The sequence below is a fragment of the Nipponia nippon genome, unplaced genomic scaffold, assembly GCF_047370975.1.
Source record: "Nipponia nippon isolate SJK-2023a ecotype South Korea unplaced genomic scaffold, ASM4737097v1 scaffold_3, whole genome shotgun sequence".
Taxonomy (NCBI): domain Eukaryota; kingdom Metazoa; phylum Chordata; class Aves; order Pelecaniformes; family Threskiornithidae; genus Nipponia; species Nipponia nippon.
This window is the reverse complement of record NW_028262347.1, coordinates 126913331-126928483: the sequence shown is the minus strand read 5'-3', so window position 1 is coordinate 126928483 and position 15153 is coordinate 126913331. Positions and strand designations below refer to the sequence as shown.

Below are 15153 nucleotides of genomic sequence, written 5' to 3'. Positions count from 1 at the left end.
GGTCTCTTCTATTCACAGTGTCTGTGATGATCATGACAGCACAGTTACAAGTTGAGATTTGGCAAAACATCAACATTTATTCAAAAGTAAAACAATGAAAAAAGTGGCTTACATCTAATCTCAATCAAAAAAGGGGAGCACTGTCATTTCATTCTTAAAAATAACTATATTGAGCTTTTAATTACTGAAGAACAATATATAGAACTTAAATAGTCCAAACCTATGACGTGGCCCAAGATGATGCCTTCAATCAAGCTGTCATTTTTCATTTTCTATTTTCCTCTTTGGCAACACAATAGGTACTTCAAAAGATGTAACGTTAAAACAGGGCCAACTAGATCATGTTGCTTAGAGCCATATCCAGTTGGGTTTTGAGCATCTCCAAGGACCGCGATTCTACAGCCTCTCTGGGCCCCTCTTCTGTTGTTCACCCTCATGGTGAAATCTTTTCCCAGATTTAGTCAGATTTTCCCTTGCTGCAACTGATGACTGCTGCCCCTTGCCCTGTTGCTGCGCACCGCCCAGAGGCACCTGGCCCCATCCCTCAAGAGCCACCAGTTGGCCACTGCAGCCAGCAGCGTGGTCCCCCCCACCTCCCTCTCCCGGCGGCACAGATGGGCTCCCTGGCTTCTCCTTCCACATCCCGACCCCAGAGCTGCCTCTGCTACGCTTGCTCCAGTCTGCCCACGTCTGTCTGCTACAGGGGGCTCCCAAACAAGACACTGGAGATATGACATGGCCTTGGAGTGCTGAATAGACGGAGGAGTCCCTTTCTGGGACCCAACACATCCTGGGATGCTGTTGGCCTTCTCTGCTGCCAAAGTACAGTGCTGGCTCATGTTCGACTTGCTGTCCAACAAGATCTGGGCCCTTTTCTGTTTACTGTATAGTCACTTCCAGCCTGTAGTGCTTTATGAGGTTATCCCACCCCAGGGACAAGGCTTGGCATTAACCTTTGCTGAACTCCATGAGGTTCCCATCAGACCATTTCTTGAGCCTGCTGAAGTCCCTCTGAACAGCAGCTCTGCCCTCCAGCATACTGGCTGCTCCCCCAACTTGACACCATCTGCAAAGCTGAGTGTGTGCTCCATCCTGTTGTCTAAGCTGTTAACAAAGCTGTTGAACAGTTCAGATCCCAGCATCGACCCCTGAGGTACACCACCAGCAACCAGCTGCCAGCTGGACTTTGTTCACAACCCCGTGAGACTGGTGGCTGGCCAACTTTCCAGCCATTTTATACTCCACCTACCCAAGTACACGTCACCAATTGGGCTTCAAGGGTACTGTGAGAGACTGCATCAAAGGCCTTGCTAGAGTCCACGCATGCAATATCCACAGCACTCCCCTCGTCCATGCAACTGGTTGTCCGGGAAGATTTGGTCCATCACCTTCCCATGACTGAGGAGAGGCCACCTGGGACCCTTCTTGAAAACGGCTGTGACATTTGTGTTTTCCCAGCCCTCAGGAACCTCTCCCTTTTAAGATGGCGGTGAGAAGCCTCGCAATGGCATCAGCCAGATCCCTTTCTCCCTTGGATGTGCCCTGCCTGCTGCCATGGGCTTAGGCATGTACAATTAGCTTAAGGTTTTGTGTGACCAAAGTGTATGAAACCAAGAGTCCTGTTGTCAATCCTCATCCACTTCTCCAGCAGGCCATCCCACGGGACTTCACTTGGATTCTGTCACTGACGACCTCACCAACACAAGCAACACCAACATAAAGTCTGCCCAACCCTCAGCGCTGCTGCCTTGTTCTGTTTCATGCAAGCCTACACTGATACAAGCCATTTAAAAGGTATCTGCAACACAATTTATATTTCATTACATGGTAAAATACAGAATTTCTTATAGTAGCTTGGTGTTTCCTCACATATACACTGCAAATACTGGTTTTAAGTGCAGTAGTATGTAGTAGAGGCTATTTTGCCAAAAAGGTACTTTAATAAGCGTAACTGAAATTCCGACACCTCTCTATTACAAGTCCTTAAAAAAAAAAAATTTAAAAGTCACAATTTGAAAACTTGTAGTTACATTCTGCCAGCCTTTTCTTTGTGAATAGAGTCTCTCAGGAGATCATGCTGACCTTTTAAAACCCCCTGGAAACACCACCTACATAAATAACCTCTGCTACATCGGGTAAAAGGACCTCCAGACAACATTAACATGAAGAGAGAGGTTATAGAGGGCTAATGTCAAAAAGCACTGTGAGCCATAAGTAATGCACACAAACCATGATTGATAATGACTAGCACAGAGCCTTAATTCATCTTTTCTCCATCATTTTACTGAGAGGGACCATATCAAATTAAATAGTGACCCAGCAAGGGTTTATTCAACCATACAAAGCAGGGGCATGAAGGAAAGACATATTAAAGTGGCAATGACTGCAGTGTAATTGCAGCTTCTTAAAGGAACACCACAGTTCAGAGGAAGATGGGAAATCTTGTACATGAAGCAGCTGAATGCTGAGCAGCAAGAACAACTGAGGCACCAGGCGGTTCAGCACTAACAGGCCCGCACCACCGCCACGAGAACAACTCCTCAGAGCCTCACGCAGGAACCTGTGCTTCGCGTACGCACAATACGCTCACTGTTTAACTAGCCAGGGAAAGGAGCGTGTGTTACGACAACTTCCCATAAAAACCATGCCAAACGTAGTTCCTGCCCCAAAATTACCCCCTTTCTTTCCTTAGGTCAGTTTACAGAACTAAAGAATTTATGCTCTTGTGTTTTTAGGAGTTTGTATACAAGCTGTTCGAAGTACCTTTCTAATTTCCCTGTATTTCAGAATAATATGCAGTATATGGAAAACTCAAGACCAATTCAGCCTTTGAACACTATCAAGCATTGTAACAGCAATATCAGTCATATTTTTACCGCTAAAGATTTTCAGATGTCATTATATAAATTTATGAGTCTGTAAATGAAAATATCTATGGTACTCATCAAAAAATGTATGGTGAGAGCTTAAGAATATGAAGTCAATCTATTGAATGACAGTCTATTATCTAGTGTAATAATTTAATTGATAATTTGCTTTTTCACATAATGCTTTCATTACCCTTTCTTTACCAGAAAATACAGTATAAAGAATTTAGTAAGAATATATCTATCGGAAGATCCCATTTTAAGTATGTGTGCACGATGTAAGCAAATTAAGAAATATGCGATAAAACCTACACTTGCTCCACTTATTTTTACATACAAAACCACGGGACAAGCAAATCATTATTGCCGTCAGCTTCTTCCTACACACACCACCAGTGAAGCAGCCAACCAGTAGCAATACATAATTTCTTCACTAGAAGTTATTTTAGAAGACAGAAATACAATAATGATGCAACTTTTGAAAGAAAGATCAAGTTAAGTATTTATTTGTAAGGAAGCTGTAAGTTACCATGTCAAGTTGGCAGAAGGCCTGTGGAAGCAATAGGTATGAGCATACACCTGGTGGGGCAGAGGTTCAGGGGTCCCTTTTGCATCTGTTAGACAACCTCAAAGGACCAAGTGGACAAAGGGGAATGCAGGAGCAGGGATGCGAAGTCCGAGGGGCCTGACCCTGCCAGCAGCTGAAGTGTAATGCTCCAGTCTAGGTCATTGCCAAAAATAGCTGAAAATAATGGTATGTGTTTGAAAACACAACACGATCTACCAGCCTGTTCTCACACGTCATATGCACTGTCAGAGATACAGTATTTCTTCTGTTTTACAAGGCACTGTCGTGGTTTAACCCCAGCCGGCAACTAAGCACCGCACAGCCACTCGCTCACTGCCCCCACCCCAGTGGGATGGGGGAGAGAATTGGAAGGGTCAAAGTCAGAAAGCTCATGGGTTGAGATAAGAACAGTTTAATAATTGAAGTAAAATTATTACCATTATCATTATTGTTATTATTATTATTATTATTAATAATACAATAATAACATACAAAACAAGTGATACACGATACAATTGCTCACCACCCACCAACTGATGCCCAGCCCGTTGCCAAGCAGTGATCACTGCCCCCCCCCCCGGCCAACTCCCCCAGTTTCTATACTGGGCATGATGCCATACGGTATGGCATAGCCCTGTGGCCAGTCTGGGCCAGCTGGCCTGGCTGTGCTCCCTCCCGGCTTCTTGTGCATGGGGCAGAGCACGGGAAGCTGAAAAGTCCTTGACTGGTGTAAGCACTGCTTAGCAACAACTAAAACATCAGTGTCTTATCAACATTATTCTCATCCTAAATCCAAAACACAGCACTATATCAGCTACTAGGAAGAAAAAATCAACTCTATCCCAGCTGAAACCAGGACAGGCACCTTCTTTTTTCCTCCTGTATTTCACTAAACTCTCCAAAGAACATTTAAGTCTATAAGAATTCCTTTCTTTGGAACAGCAGCATTTAGGGTTGGTAGGAGTATAAACAATGGACGTAAATTTTAGACGCCCAACCCAAAATAGGATAGTAATTCTGTAGCTCATTTCACTTTTTCTGAGAACACAAAGAGGCATTACAAAACTTATTTTATAAAATAGTCATTAAAGGTAGATAACTACAATAATAAAATTTATATTATTAAGGTAATAGCAGCACAATGATAACATGACACAGAACTGCCAACAGCAAGGTTACATGGCTTGTCCCAAAATGACAAAATCAGAACCCCGATCTCGCAGCGTATTTGCTGCTATGGTCAGGATAAGCCTAACTCAGCATTTGGTCACATTGTCTTTGAATTAAGATTTTCTTTAGGACTTTTCTATACAGCCAAATTATATTCTTGTTGGAGCACATGACTTAAAATAGTTACAGAAGCAACAGTGGTGGACGGAACCATGATGGTTTGGGCCCTGTACTTGGCCCAAGTAAAAGCCAGCACAGGAGACTGGGGAGGTACTTCAGCTCATGCTGGGGAACGTTACCCAGCCTAGGCTGAATAAAGCAAGGACACCTATGCCACTATATCATAAAACGACACTTGTTTTATTGTGTAATTTGTATATTCCCCCCCACCAACCTGTAAACTACCTTTAGATACTCATAACTTGAACACACTTACTTAATTCCTTTAACTTCAATAAATAATTCACTTATTAATAATTTTTCTATTTAACATTAAGAATGCAAAAGTTAGTAGGCTTTGGACCTAATGCAGCCTGGTAGTTGAACCACTGTTTCACATGTTAAATATAAAAATGTCATCCTTCACCTTAGATATATACTGCAGCTGAACAACATGCCTTATGTATTTGGATCCCTGATGTGCTTTAATATTTCCAAATACAGTATTTGGAAAGAAGAAACTTTTGGAAACAGAATTTAAAGCAGCTTGGGAAGGAGGAAAGAAAAAATTATTTCTTATTGCAGATCTCAAAGCAACAATCTTTATTTTTATTTTTTATAGTCACTAGCTGATCCACCATCTGTAAGCCAGCATAAAAACAGGTAGAGATGATATAGATCATCTGTACACTCTCAGAGAGGTATCTACATTTTAAAATAGGAAAAAAAATCCTACTTCGTGTCCCAGAAAGGGGATACCACATCTTTCACCTTACAGTATTAAGTCTCTTCTCAGATCCTCTGTTAATAGGATTCCTTTAGCCAGCAGATGGATTGTGAATACAGGCAGTTTCATCTACTAAAAGACAACATAAATCATCATTGAGAAAGGAGAGACCGCAGTAAGGTTATCACCATACAGCCTTCTCCATGAAAGGTTTGCATTAAAGCATTAGTGAAATTAATTCATCTTTCATAAGAGCTTTGAGCAGTATCTGTGATCTATGATAACAACCAATTTCTCACTATGGGAAAAAAAAAATTACTCAGGCCTGATAGACTACACAAATCTGCTTTTTTTTAAATGGCCTAACATTATCTGGAGTGTTGCTCCCAGAGGCATCATTTGAGTCTTATGCCTAGCCAAGAGGACCCATAAATCAAGACAGAAAGTTTTGTTAGTTTTATATGCAGTGGGCTGTAATTATTTTGAATTGCATTATGCCTCAATCATTGTAATTACTTTTAGATCATCCTTAAGCAGCCGTAATAAAAAGAAAAGAAATCAGTCTTAAACCATTTCTCACACAAAACGTTGTAAATGTGATATGAGAAGTCTGGCTAAAACTCACAAGAGCATGTAAATGCAATGTTTGGACAGATATGCCGCTTATGCATTCTGCTGTGTCAACTCAAATTTTCAAAACACACATTATTTTGCGGTCTTTTAATTAGCATCATTGTTACCAACACTTGTCTAGGAAGAAAACAGGTGATAACAAGATTAATTTTAGCCTTAAAAATAGAAACACGTATATGAGAACCAAAACTATGTCACTGCTGGTTTATTTGATGTTGCTGTACTCACGTGTGCTTCAGAGACTCTTTGGTCTTCAGTCCAAAATGAAAACAGTGTAGTGTAAAAATCATCACAATTATTTTCTAACTTTTCAAGTCACATGAAAAATATGCTGGCTTGGTCTATGCTAGGTTGCTCACCAAATGAGCATGGAAAGTCACAGAACCGTAAATATCAATGCTGCTGTTATCCCCATTATTGTAGTCCTGGAGAGCCCACACCCCTTTCCTCTCCCACCGCGCGAAGCTCTGAAATGAAACGGGTAAATCGTGCGGCCTGTTCTACGAGTCTTGCCACAACACTAGTACAAGGACTTGTGCTGTGTGCAGGAACAGAACTAAAGTTTCAAGGTGCTTCAGGGATTCGTTCGTATCTTAATTCCGAGTGCTTGTGGATTTTCTCTTTCCCTATTTATTCCTCCTCCAGGTAAACAGTATCCCTGACAACACCAGAACACGGTGCTTTCTCCTCATTTAAGGCAATGTAATGAAGGGGAACAGTATGAAGGCGTCAGATCCTCAAAAGGTATTTAGCTGCTTCTTGGCTTCTGGACCTAATAGTCCTGTACCTAAAACAGCGCTGCAGGGTGTTCTGAATATAGAAGCCGTTGCTCCAAATACAAACGTGGGAGCAACCGATCCCTGAGCACCCTCAAGAAACGAACACAGTCCCTGGTCTGCAAAACAGTGTGGGAAAGCCACTAGACTCAACCGTTTCTCCAAGAGACTGTGAAGAATTGTTCATGTAAGAGGCGGTAATAAACGATGCTGAACAAGTTACAAATTTGCCAGTCTCATGATGAAACAACAGCAGTGAAATAACGATGGAAATAATTCTTCCTGAGTATCAATGAACAATCCATAATTTGGCCTATTGCTGCTAAGCGTGATAACAGCACTCACACACTGCTGTTCAGTGCTCTCAGCATTACCATCAAATCATTCGGCAGCACTATTTGTTTCCTACTTACGTTGTCCATCACCCATACAGCTACAGTTTACTGCTGATGGAGGAGAAAAATAAACATCTGAGTAACCGCTTGAAGTTCCTTCAAAATGGTATAACACTTAACTTCAAAGAAGTATTTACGATGTTTATTCACAGGAGGTAGAAGCTAGTAAAATTATGGCAAAGGCAGTTTCCCTCCAGTATAGAGATATAGAATACAAAAATAAATAATTTAGCATCCAAGTCAAGAAAAAGAATAACCTACATCCCATCGACCCCGTAATTATTTATGCAATGCTCTTCCAAGCACACATGCACTATGTAAATATCTCCAAGCGTGTATATTTACAAATTCTAAATTAATTTTTAAAGTTTATTTAGTTCTTCCTTATATTAAAGTAGTAACATGCCTGTTTGATCCACAAATGTTACAGGAATTCAACAAATTTATTCACTTGGCTTGCAGTAAACACTAACCGTTAAACACCTATGTTCTAGATGTTCTTAAGAAATTAAAACCAAGCAAATTAACGTAAACATCAAAGAAGAGAATTGCAGGCAAAGACTGCACTTGCATGTGCAATTGCACTTGCAGGTGCAGTGGAAGAAAACCCTCAGCTGTGCTTGTGTTTCTGGGTTCGACAAGACGTTCACCTTCAACTTCAAACATGCAGCACGCCCCAGTTCTTAAGAGAACAACAAAAAAAAGGGAGTACGAGGGCAGTGTCAGTGGAAAACATCAATATGTTTTCAAGTTAGGTGTATTCTTACACCAATAGGAAACCACCTTTTCTCTCCGTACTTGCAGGGACTGCAGTAGTACCTAGCTATACTGCACAGAAACCAGTATCGCTGCAACCATGATTACAGAGCTGCTGCCGCTGAATACAAATGGAATCCATTCAAAGTTGCGTCTCACCCTGCCAAGGAGTAAGTCTCCCTGAAACAGACTTGCAATTGGCACCGCGTGCTATTCCTTTGGGTTTAAATGCACAAACAAGTCTTTTCATCACTGTCTCCATCCTTCACAAGGATTTCCTACTATACAAAGAACTCCATTTGAATTTGGTAAATTCATGCAATGACTTAAAACATATATTATGGGTGACAACAAACCGACAAACAAACAAATAAAAAAACCAAGACTCGATTCTGACCTTATTTCCATTACTGAGAGTAGCTACTCAAGTAATCAGAGCAAATCAGAATCAAACCTCGTGTTTGGGAATGCTCCACGGGATTGTACATACCTCAGGGAAATAATCCTGTGGAAACTTCTCTTTTTCCAGCATGGGTGTGCTTTCTAAAGTGTCTGAGTAGATTTCTTTCCCAGTAACCTTTTTATACTTCTTAGCTAGGAAGAGATATAAAACAAAATTAACATGCATATCTGTAAGCAACTTACAGCACTCATCGGCACAGCAGTGGCATCTGCAAAATAGGTGGTAGGCTCTCAGAAAAAAATCGGCAAGCACTGAGCTGTTCTGGGGGAAAAAACAAAGATCACTAAACCATGTATAAACATACTTGTTCATATCAGACATCTTGAAGCCATACAGTTATGGGTACTAGCATTTTTACTATCCAGAGCACTGTAAAGTGTTGGAGCTCTAAGTATGAACCAGGTCTCTGTACAGCCTTGCCCTCAAACTTTCTGACATGGTTCTTCCAGGAGATGCCTGTTTGTGTCCTCAGCCAGCATCCAGCAATCTACGCTGGATAATTAACAGGAAAATTAAGTATTACAAAACACATTAAGGTGAAAAATGTTACTTATGAGTAGTGATTATCTGTATGTTTTGCCTAGCAACTCTTTCTTTCAGATTTTAAGTCTACCTACCTAAGCAGCAACTGACACACATCTGTAACACGTTATTAATTACAACTTTTACCCGTCAAACAAGTACAAACCATTTGTTTAGATCCTGTCAGCTTTTTGCCTTTTGCTTTAAATCAACAACACTGACAATCATCACCAACTTAGCGTTTGGCCACACTTAAATTGCCTGCTGGGCTAGCTGTGTCAGTGGGGGGCTGATTTTTGTCACTCTCAAACTGACCCAGTAATGCTGGTGGAACTCCTAATGCAAGATGAGTTGACCACAAGCTGAGCAGTGCGTTCCTTTTGTGGAACTGATCTGAGGTTGACTTGGTTTTAAAGAACAACTGCCTCTGCAAAGAAAGGTGACATCCTCAAGTCATCCACTGAAGTCATTCAAATACTACAAGGCCCTGAGACAAAACAAGGAATGTGAAAAAAAGTTCTTATATGAATGGACTGAGTGTTTTCCCTCAGGGATGCGAGAGCAGCAGAGAATACGCTGCACCAAAACCAAGTGGTTTACTGAGTGGTCTAGAACAGCAAAACTAGAAATTTCTCTTTGTTATGTCCTAAAACAGAAATGGGGACAGTCAATGAAGTTCAGAAGCAGCAATGCGAAACCTGATAAAAAGAGGAAGTCCATTTTCTACTTAAGGGGGTATTTTGCTGGGCAACTTACTGTCCCAGGCTGTCAGACTTGAGCAAGACCCTGACAAAGACTGGCTATTTGTAACCATTTAAATACCTAGAACTACAGCAGAAATCATAATTGCATGAACAGGGCCTTAGAGGGGACAGTTCATAGAATCACAGAACACCAGGCTGGAAGGGACCTCAGGGATCATCTGGTCCAACCTTTCCAGCACAGTCCAGACGAGATGGCCCAGCACCCTGTCCAGCTGAGTCTTAAATGTGTTCAGCGTAGCAGAGTCAACCCCTTCCCTGGGGAGATTATTCCCATGATTGACTGTTCTCATTGTGAAAAACTTACCTCTCGTGTCCCATCGGAACCTCCCTGGGAGTAACTTGTACCCGTGACCCCTTGTCCTCACCACGGGACTCCTTGTAAAAAGGGAGTCTCCATCTTCTTTGTAGCTCCCCTTTAAGTCCTGGTCCATGGTGATGAGATCACCTCTCAGCCTCCTTTTCTCAAGGCTGAACAGGCCCAGCTCTCTCAGCCTGTCCTCACACGGCAGGCTGCCCAGAGCCTGGATCATCTTGGTGGCCCTTCTCCGGACCCCCTCCAGCCTCCAGTTGTTAAGCTTCAAGGCCTAACCTAAAGAGACTCCTGAGGTGCAACTGCCTCTTAGCTGCCCTTCAGAGGATTTCCTCTGGGTGTCTGCCACGTTCAGCAACAGTTACTGGACCAGACAGAACAGTGGTCTGATGCAGTACACCCATCCCTGCATGCATGGGTGGAAACGACTTTCACCTCTGCCAACATCCCCACTACCTACATGCCAGCCTCCATCAATCAAGAAGGCCGATAACATACATCGCCAGGTTTCAGTTGGGTGTTCCGTAATCAGTTAAGTGACTGAAAATGATTTAAAAAATAAAAATCAGATTGCGGGGCAAAACGGCATTCTTTTTTTTCCTTATTTCCTCCTGAAATGTTCTGTGCTTATACAAGCAGCTCAGTCAACTCTGAATTACTTGTATAGTCACTTGAAAACCCTTAGAGTAAAAAAAACGGTCTTATTTCTGAATGGCCTTCACTGATACCAGGCCTTCTGCATCAGTTCTCCTGATCAGATTATTTCAAAACAAGAAAGTAAAAATCTCGCTCTGGGGATGTGCAGAAGATGAATTGGACTCACTCCATTCAAATCCCGTATCAGCTGCTCTGTGACCCTGTAGCCACCCACCTCTTTCAGTTTATCCATTGCTGGCTATCAGCACGTGAGGTTGAGATGTGAATTTAAAGCTGGAACGGGTGCTGTGTTTGTAAAAGAGACTTAGTGGTAAAGCACATCGCTTTCCAAAGTCTTTAATGAACGGTTACATCACAGACAGAAATAGCACAGACTTTTCAGCCTTAACAATCAATCTATGGATCTATACAGCTCACGAACAAGAGGTTCTGCTTCTTGATCCATTTCGTACTCGGTCTCTCTCCTGATCAGGGCAATGTATTGGCATGTCTAAAGGCGAGAACCTGACTTAATTTACCAAATTCCTCCAACACAGGAATTCAGGCACCTATCTTACAGCTACTGTCAAGCTGGAACTACCCATGTGGATTGAGTTTTGACTAGGAATGCGTAAGAGAAAAACTCCAAACCATCTCTTACCAAGAACCCTAAACTGTCCAGTTCTACTGGATATCTGGTGAAAATACCGAGCAGTACAAAAACTTGTCACGTTAAGTTGTCTAGATAAAGTATTTTATATAACCTGAGGAAGCATTTACTGTAATATAGCAATCTATCTTCAGGGAAAAAAAAAGTATCATTCTTTATGCGCCAATCACTTTGAGATCTGGCTCCCACAGGAAGACTAACAAATATCCTGATAAACTAATGTGGCATCGTTCTAAGTAGATCATGGATGGATGTGCCTCTTTCAGTAAGTTTAACAGTGTCAGCAAAAAGATCCCGATGTCATTCAGGATACAGAAAACATTTGGCAGAACCGTAAGGACCAAAGGCTTCTGGTGTGAGAACCTAAATAAAAGGTAGCACTTGGCAGAAAGGAGGCACCTTACCATCAGCTTACGTTAACATCAACGCTAAATACGAAGCAGCAAATCATTTACATGACTGCAGAGAAGCAAATGCAGGAGGAACGAAGCATGCCTTCTCACGTATCGCCAAGTAAAAATACTTCTACGCTATTTCTGACTTCACACCAGAGAAAACAAGGTTCTTTCTGTAAATCAAAGTTGTAAACTGAAACTGGCCTAATACCCCAGTCAGCAAACCCTTCTGTCGGATGATGGCCCTTTAGAACACATAGCTTGTCAATAGTTCAAATTGTAAGCAGACTTTTGGGCCTCTGGCCACTGCAAAAATACAGTCCGACACCTTCTATGCTGGAGCAAATAATATGTGAGGCTGTAGGAGAAAATGGTTCTCATTTTAAAACTCAAATATGTTTTCCTGAGAATTGAAAAACAGAGACAATCTTTTTTTTCCAAAGACTGTATTCAGTCACATCCAACTGTGCAGTGAATTTTGAAAAGACACAGTGATGTTACAGGAATATTGAATTGTATATAAACATCTATTTTTTGCATGCTTTTGAGTAGAACCAGAATTTCATAATGATTTTTGTGCAGAGAACATTTGTATCCATTTGGATTTTTCCTCTGATTTAAGAGCTTAATACACTGTGAAAATGTCAATAGTCATGAGAAAAGAGGCAAGTTTTACATTTCCCCTGAAAGATGGGAGCCTTCAGGGTCATATTTTACAAACGCTACACTGGGAGACTGATTCTGCTCTACATTAAGAGAACAGCGGGTGACTTACAATACCGATTCAGTGTAGCACCTGCTTTCCTTGGATTTTTATTATGAGTTTTTTCTTTCCAAGTGACGACTGGACCAAACACGTCTTTATGTGCATGGTTCACACCCCATCTGGCTTTGCTAAGGTTTTGCCGAGCAAAACAAAGCACTGAACATTTAAAGCTTTTATTTTCTGGAACGAGTCTTTTTTTTTTATATCGATTATTTTCCCCTACACTTTTTCCTTCCATTTTCTCACTTTTTTTTTTAATTCTTACATTTTCTTTTAAAGGCTGTACAGTAGCGAATAAGCTGTCAATCAACAATTAACAAACCCAGAAAGCTCCTCTTTTCCTAAAACAGTTGCCACTTCACTCTGTCAGATGTCGCTAGGGCAGGACACCTCTCCTCTATGACCAGCGGGAGGGAACTTTAGGTGAAATTCAGAGCGAAACTGCTAGTCCTCCAGCGCTGGTGCGATGAAGTTGTGGGCTCGGGAATTAGGTGTGCAGATGCAGTTCACCTATTACTGATACACGAAGCCATTCACATGGCAAAATGAACAAACGGTTACTAACAGTGGACCAGCAGGCTGCTCAGTCCAGGGACTGGGCTAACACCTTGGACACCCAGCTTCACGTGCAATGCCGATTTCCTCCAATATTTCCACCCCGCACACAGTTCATCTGATAATACTATCATTACTTAGCATCCGCTAAACCTGTTCTGGTTTGGGAGAAAAACTAGGTATGACCTCGTCACGGATAAGTGACCTCTCATTAGAAGTCCCTACATCACTATTGAGTCTCCCAGTACGGTCTCGCAGAAATCAAACCTGCTCTGAACTGCCGGTGATATTATAGCTAAAATTTTCCTTCAGCATTGAAACCAACGATGACAGGAGGACTTATGTTGGCTGAATCTTGAATTGCTATATATGTAGAACTACCGCTCAAATATTTCAGGGAAGGAAGACCCTGTACCCTCAATTACACGAGCAGAGAGAATCTGTCTCTACTGAGAACAAAAATAATGAATCTATATAATTAAGACAATTAGTTCACTCCATAGTTACCACCATTTCAAGTGTCTCAAATTAATGAGATGCTAGATGTAGTATTAATGTGATTCGGCTCAGTAAGCTAAATGAAGCTCAGAAGATTTTTGTATTTAATATGCAGACAGTTCTCAACTGAAATAACATAAATTTTATATAATCTTTTCTATATACACCTCAGGAAGCATTCAATAATTTTCTACGATATTTCTAATACTTAATGTACATAGCCTAGCATTACTTTTAAACTTCTGAGATTTAGCAAGACCTCCAACCTGATGGATCAATGTGGGTTAAAAACAATGACACCCTCCTACTGACCTGCACTGCTCCAAAGTAATTTAAGCCATAAATCTACCTCAGCTGCTTTGCAAAATGACCGTCGCTGTTGGACATTTAATGTCTTGGTCCTGTATCTGATCTACATGGAAGAAGCTTGTGGCCATTCAGAGTTCTTTTGAAATCATCAGGGATCTCTATGGATCCAAAGGTCCATCTGTATGGGAATGATTAATGCTCCGGTTTTAAACCTATGGCCGGTCCATTGACTTCTTCTAAGAGGTCTATAAAAGGTAAGAAAAGTAATGTCTGTCATCAATGGACTTGCATGCATTATACACAAGTCTGCATATCATGGAAAAAACTGCTAGGCACCACTATCAGGAAAGGTGACAGAAAAGCTGCCTGGATGTATAAAGCCGATTGACAATTAACAACATTTAATTCCTTTGCTTACCTTTAAAATCAAACTGGTAGATGTTTTTCAAAGATTCATGAAGAAAGTAAAAACTTCCTAGAGCCTGCAAAAAACAACAATAAAATAAGAAATTATAAAAATATCTACTTTGGCTAACTAAAAAGTATCATGCTTTCCAATTAAAAAAACAGAATAAATTAAATACTAATAAATAAAATACTAGTTTTCACATTTTCTAAGATCTATAAAAATATTCATTTCCTTTGTTGCTTCTCCGAAGTTTCATAAGCCATCATAAAGAAGATCCTTAACAGCTAACTAAACATGGTAAGGGCACAATTACCAGGCGTGCTTTTAGAAATACCCAAGAGATGGATGCAATTAGTAATACAGACAAACACCTTTCTAAACACTGAACACATCCCCACAATTCTGACAATACATCCCCGCAAGCCTGACAATTTCTGCTTCACTTTCAGAGCAAAGCAAATGCTTTTGGAGACTGCAGTACGGAAACGAGAGAAGGGCTGAGAGCTTCAATAGCTTTTGAGAGCGAGGCACAACACTTAAAATCTAACAGGAGTGCTGGGAAAAGGTGTACATGCTTGTACAGCTTTCCCCGTCCCTAAGCGTTTTGACAATAGTTATAATGACTGAACAGTACAGCATGTCCACCTCTGCCAGCCACACCTGGAGAGCTACTGCTACTCCTAGCTTCGGTGGGAAGCCTACAGGGGCAAGTATTTTCTCACAACGCACTGACCTGAAGAGAAAGAATATACAAATATCTAGCAGAGGGGCTTACATGTTTGAATGCATGTTAAGTTTCTTGACA

General features: G+C 41.2%; 1 protein-coding gene across 4 annotated transcripts in view; it reads right to left on the bottom strand.

Annotated features, from left to right (window-relative positions):
• INPP5A (inositol polyphosphate-5-phosphatase A) overlaps positions 1-15153 on the bottom strand; it is a 256262-nt gene that overhangs the window by 106296 nt on the left and 134813 nt on the right. For all 4 annotated transcript variants that reach the window (XM_087766613.1, XM_087766611.1, XM_087766614.1 and 1 more), the window contains exons 5-6: positions 14358-14421; positions 8542-8645 (exon numbers count right to left, since the gene is read on the bottom strand). In XM_087766613.1, the coding sequence (XP_087622739.1) occupies positions 8542-8645; positions 14358-14421 (168 nt within the window). The remainder of the gene's footprint in view (positions 1-8541; positions 8646-14357; positions 14422-15153) is intronic.